General features: G+C 37.1%; 1 protein-coding gene across 1 annotated transcript; it reads left to right on the top strand.

Moving 5' to 3' along the window:
• Positions 1-611: 611 nt before the first annotated feature.
• Positions 612-5,252, top strand: LOC118033912 (auxin response factor 9). The gene is made up of 14 exons (XM_035039049.2): positions 612-1,146; positions 1,222-1,337; positions 1,499-1,594; positions 1,877-1,933; positions 2,056-2,208; positions 2,302-2,386; positions 2,559-2,649; positions 2,738-2,902; positions 3,035-3,148; positions 3,267-3,339; positions 3,428-3,581; positions 3,684-4,288; positions 4,383-4,570; positions 4,688-5,252. The coding sequence occupies exons 1-14, from the start codon at positions 1,074-1,076 to the stop codon at positions 4,824-4,826; spliced, it is 2,109 nt and encodes a 702-aa protein (XP_034894940.1). The 5' UTR covers positions 612-1,073; the 3' UTR covers positions 4,827-5,252.
• The last annotated feature ends 292 nt before the right edge of the window (positions 5,253-5,544 follow it).

The raw sequence follows: 5,544 nt of genomic DNA, 5'->3' as shown, positions 1-5,544 counted from the left end.
AAAGAACTAACATGTTGAGTAATTTTATGGTGCTCGTGAAATAAATAATGATATCATATTAGTTATTTTCTATGACCGACTCTAAATAAATAGAAAAATACAATTAGAATAAAGAAATACTAAGTGTAGATATTTTTATTTTTTTTATGGGTTATAAATTTTATATTATCTCCTCTTCGTATTTTTTTTTTTAGTTTCAAAAAATAACTAATAAAATATCATTAATAATTTAGTGAACACCAAAGAATTTTCCGAAATGTTGCAAAACTCAATACTTAAAATTTTATTTCATAAATTAAGGTAAATGTAGTTGCTTTATTTTGGTGGTAATTAAAGTTTCAATGCTTGGAAAGCTTTTAAAGACAATTGCATAGCTTAAATTTTACAAAGTAATTTCACATGGATCCTCGAATTGATAACAAATAATTTTGTAAGAAAAAACTACCCGCCTTCAGTTAACTAACGGCAAAATCATTTATATTCTTTTCCGTCAATCTAACGGCATCCATCTAATCCTTCTCACAAGTTAAAACTCTTAACTAGGGTTAGTTGGGTTAACGTTACAAAACAAAACAAAAGCAGTCAGCAACAAATAAGAAATAGAGAACACAACAGAACAGAACAGTTAAAGCAACACAAAAGTCGCGTAATATAAGACGCGCGCAAAGCAGTTTTCATGTTGGAAACGGCGTTTTTATTGTCTGAAGAGAGAGAGAAAAAAGCTGCTTTCAGTGAGAGAATACAGAGAGATTCCTGTTTTTCTTAAGCTATTAAAGAAGAAGAAGGTGGTTTTGTAACGGTTTAAAAGTGGGATTTTTGCGTTACAGGTTCTTGGATCTCTCAAGTGTGAAATAAGTGAAAAGTTGGGGACTTCTTAACGGATTTTAAAGGGAAATAATTGTTGCAGTTATTGAGGGATTAAATTGTTGTGATTAAGTGTAGATAATGAGGGTTATTTAAGGTTTATAGAAAGAAGTTATACTTCGTGGGTTTGAATTTATTTTTTGGAGGGTCTTTTTTTGGTTGACTAACTTTGGCTGCTGCTGCTGCTGCTGCTTGGTGGGTTTTAAAAAATGATGGCTATGAATAGAGGAATAGGAGGAGGAGGAGGAGGAGGAGGGTCGTTATCGCAGGGGAATAGTGAAGGTTAAGTGTGAAATGACTTCTTTTTTTCATTTTCCGTTTGTTTCCCGGGAATTTTTTGAGATTTGTTTTTTCCAGGTTGTGGAGGAGATGATCTGTATACGGAGTTATGGAAGGCATGTGCCGGTCCACTGGTGGATGTTCCCAAGCGAGGAGAAAGAGTGTTTTATTTTCCTCAAGGCCATATGGAACAGGTAAAGTTTGGGTTTTAAACTTTTTGTTGGTTGTTGAGCGAGTGATGGAGCGAATTAGTGTGGTTTAATTGGAAATTTTGAGTCTTCGATCGTTTCCATTTGTGGGTTCGTGCTATTTCTGGTTAAAGATGAAATTTTTTTCTACTTTTGGGTTTGTGTAGTTGGAGGCATCAACAAATCAGGAATTGAATCAGAGGGTTCCTTTGTTTAATCTGCCTTCGAAGATTCTCTGTCGTGTTATTCATACTCAGCTGCTGGTATTTTTCACTCCCTGATCTTAGTTTCCTTTGCGTATTTTCTATTTCCTTTTATTTTTATGCTTTGTTGTTGAGAAAGTAGAGTATCGATCCATTTAATTGGGCTTTCATGAAAGTGATCATATATTTAGCTGAACTCATTAGTTTAGATGCAAGGCATGTTTGACTTAGTCTTAGTCATATTGATTTGTGCATTTTCTTGGTGACTGATTGAAATACTAAATTTACTGGTCAAAACGGTTGCTTTGAGAAATTCTTGTTGATTTCTTTCTATTTGTCCAGGCAGAACAAGATACAGATGAGGTTTATGCACAGATTACTTTAATTCCTGAATCAGATGTAAGAAGTGATTAGTTATCTTTTCTAACTTCTAAAGTTTTAGTGTTCAGGTTGCAGAGATGTTGACAATCATTTGTTTTGATTTAACTCTAATGGTTTTAAATTTCATTGAAACACTGTAGCAAATTGAACCTACGAGTCCTGATTCAAGTTCATCTGAGCCTCCAAGACCTACAGTTCACTCCTTCTGCAAGGTGTTAACTGCCTCTGATACGAGCACCCATGGTGGATTTTCTGTTCTTCGTAAACATGCCACTGAATGCCTTCCTCCGCTGGTAATATGTGTACGCCTGTGTGCTATGCTAGTCTTGTTTTCTTCCTTTTGATCATATGTTGACTTCAGCTTTTTATATGTGGATGTTTTGAAGGATATGACCCAACCAACCCCAACTCAGGAATTGGTTGCCAAGGATCTACATGGTTATGAATGGCGATTTAAGCATATTTTCAGAGGTAAAGGATTTCTATGTGCTTTCCATCTGTGCTTGTGATGGTGATGTGTTATTCTTGAGTTTAGAGAGAAATTGATGTCTCTTATTGGCTATGTCTTGGACTACTAGACTTACGGCACAAGTAATTGGTTGGTAAAAAACAAATCATCACTCACATATAATAAAATTATCAGGTCAACCAAGGAGGCACTTGCTCACCACAGGGTGGAGTACATTTGTTACCTCCAAGAGATTAGTTGCTGGGGATTCATTTGTCTTCCTCAGGTATTCATTATGTTTTCAGATGTTGGGTGTCTTGCCCTCCATAAAGTAAAACGGATGGAACTCTTATTTGTTTAACATTGGTTGCCAGAGGGGAGACTGGGGAATTGCGTGTTGGGGTGAGGCGTGTTGCTTGCCAACAGAGCAGCATGCCATCATCTGTGATTTCCAGTCAGAGTATGCACCTTGGAGTTCTTGCAACAGCTTCTCATGCTGTTTCAACCCTAACTCTCTTTGTGGTATATTATAAGCCGAGGTATAATACATCTTCACAAGAAACTGTGCAAGCTTTTTTTTATCAAAGCATTCCTGCCAAATATGTCAGATTGCTTTATCTTTTCTTTCTTTCAATAAATTATATGTGTCTTTGTTTAATTTAAATTATCAGGACGAGCCAGTTCATCATAAGCCTGAACAAATATTTAGAGGCTGTTAGCAATAAGTTTGTAGTTGGGATGAGATTCAAGATGAGGTTTGAAGGTGAAGATTCTCCTGACAGAAGGTGGGAGAATTACAGCAAATGGTTGCTTTAAGCATTTCCTTTGTAATGTTGCAGCTCTATAGTAAATGCGCTATGAAATTTTTAGTGACTTACAATTCTGAAATTATTGATTGATAAGGTTTTCGGGCACGATTGTCGGGGTTGAAGATTTTTCTCCTCACTGGAATGATTCTAAATGGCGGTCATTGAAAGTAACAACTTCTAACCTTGATATTTTACTCTTTATTTGATATTATAAGTGATGCATTTAATTAATCTGTTACTTTGTCTCGTTACCAGGTTCAATGGGATGAACCTGCTCCTATTCCAAGACCCGATAGGGTTTCACCATGGGAGATAGAACCCTGTGTGGCTTTGGTACCAACAAATCTGTCTCAACCAGTTACACAAAAAAATAAAAGGCCCCGGCCTCCATTTGAAATTCCAGCTCTCGGTAAATAAGTGTTCTGTTTCCTCCTATCTTTTCAGCATTGAATAAGTTGGTCGTTGCAATTTCTTACTGTTTTTGTTATTGGTTGCCCTCATAACGATATAGATTTATCTTCAACTGCATCAACTCCTTGGAATTCTGGATTGACACAGTCCCATGATTTAACTCAATTGAGTGTTACCGGTGAAGGCAAAAGTTATGAAAATCACGTCATGTGGCATCAAAAACAGACTGATGTTAATGGCCATAGCAACTCTATATCAAGGACTCAAACTGAAGGGGGCTGGTTAGCCTCTCCCCATGTTAATGTTTCTCAGCATCCGTTTCAGGATGCCATGGAGGATAGCAAAACTGTTTCCCCGTGGCCTGTATTCTCAGGCTATTCAACTCCCCACTCATCCAAGTCAAAGAACGACCCAATCCTTGACCCATCTGATAAGGGGAGGAAATCTGAGGTGCCTACTAGTTATCGATTATTTGGCATTGATCTTGTAAATCATTCCTCAAGTTCAACTCCTATTGAAGTGCCTGCACAGCCTATGAGTATATGTAGTGGTGCCACTGAAGGACATGTTCTAGGTACCCTGTCTGCAGTTGATTCAGACCAAAAATCTGAAGTATCCAAGGAACAGAAACCAGAACAGTTACAGAAATCACCAAAAGAAATTCAGAGCAAGCAAAGTTCTACTTCCACTAGAAGTCGCACGAAGGTACTGAAAATAAGAATTTCTGTTTAACATTTTTTGCACTCTTCAGCAGGTTTCTGAAAAGAATTTTCCTGTGCGGTGTTGAATTTTCCTGTAGGTTCAAATGCAGGGGATTGCTGTTGGTCGGGCCGTGGACTTGACCATGCTTAAGGGGTACAGTCAGCTTATAGATGAGCTGGAGCAGTTATTTGACATTAAGGGACAGCTTCACCCTCGGGATAAGTGGGAAATCGTCTATACTGATGATGAAGGTGATATGATGCTTGTCGGTGACGATCCGTGGCCGTAAGTATAATGTAGTTTTGATGTTCACAACATAGTAAAACTTGCATCAAAACTTCATACAATTCTCTTACCTGTTGCGTACAATGATACTCATTGGTTGGCCCGTATTTGATGCAGTGAGTTCTGTAACATGGTGAGAAGAATCTACATATGCTCAAGTCAGGATGTGAAAAGGATGGGTCCAGGAAGCAAACTTCCCATGCTACCCATTAAAGGTGAAGGGACTGTATTAAGCTCAGATTCAGCAGATAACTGAATCGTTGAACTTCCCATTTCTCACATTTCTTACTCTCTCACTCTCTTTGTTTTTTTTGTTTTTTAACCTTTGTTGTTGTTGTTGGTTATTTGTTTGCGGTTATAGTAGTTTTTGGGCTCAGGGGATGGTTTAAGTTGGAGAGACAGGAGGCACTGGCTGATTAACAGCTCGGTTTTTTAGAGCTAACTACCTAAGGAGACTCAAAAAAAGACATTGACAGGGTTCTAAGTAGTGGTGGAAGTTAAAACCGTAGGGCTAGAGTCTCTGCATTTTTTTGGTATTTGCAGGTAGGGCTGGGGATTGGGGTATATGTTTCTTGTGTCTGTAAATATCTTGCGGTCTGGAAATGTAATATTCGTCCTTACAGATTGGAAATTTTCACGCTTAAGTTTCTATGTTAGCTTTAGTCTATCAGATTATTTTGTCCGTAGATATTGTGATGCGTTGCTGCATGTCGAGTAGCTGCATTAAAAGTGTTTTTTTTTTTTTTTTTTAAATCGATTTTGTTTACTTTTTTTTAGACTTTAAATTAATTTTTTTTTTATTTTTTTTTTAAAATTAATCTCTAATGCACTACACTTTTATTCTTCTAAGAGGGGGTTAAATGTTAAATTAACTGTGTGTTTTAGGGAGAAATGGTGAATTGCCAACGTAATGATAGTAATCTAGAGCCTCTATCTTCGCAACAAATCTTACTGAGTGTTTTTGCGCCTTCAAA

This window comes from Populus alba, chromosome 1, assembly GCF_005239225.2.
Source record: "Populus alba chromosome 1, ASM523922v2, whole genome shotgun sequence".
Lineage (NCBI taxonomy): Eukaryota > Viridiplantae > Streptophyta > Magnoliopsida > Malpighiales > Salicaceae > Populus > Populus alba.
Note: the sequence above shows the minus strand (reverse complement) of the source record. Positions and strands in the feature narration are given on the sequence as shown.

Coding starts and splice junctions, on each gene's coding strand:
- LOC118033912 (XM_035039049.2), top strand. CDS start 1,074: ATGATGGCTATGAATAGAGGAATAGGAGGAGGAGGAGGAGGAGGAGGG. Junction 2,650..2,737: donor GATTCATTTGTCTTCCTCAG/GTATTCATTATG, acceptor ATTGGTTGCCAG/AGGGGAGACTGGGGAATTGC. Junction 3,582..3,683: donor ATTTGAAATTCCAGCTCTCG/GTAAATAAGTGT, acceptor ATAACGATATAG/ATTTATCTTCAACTGCATCA.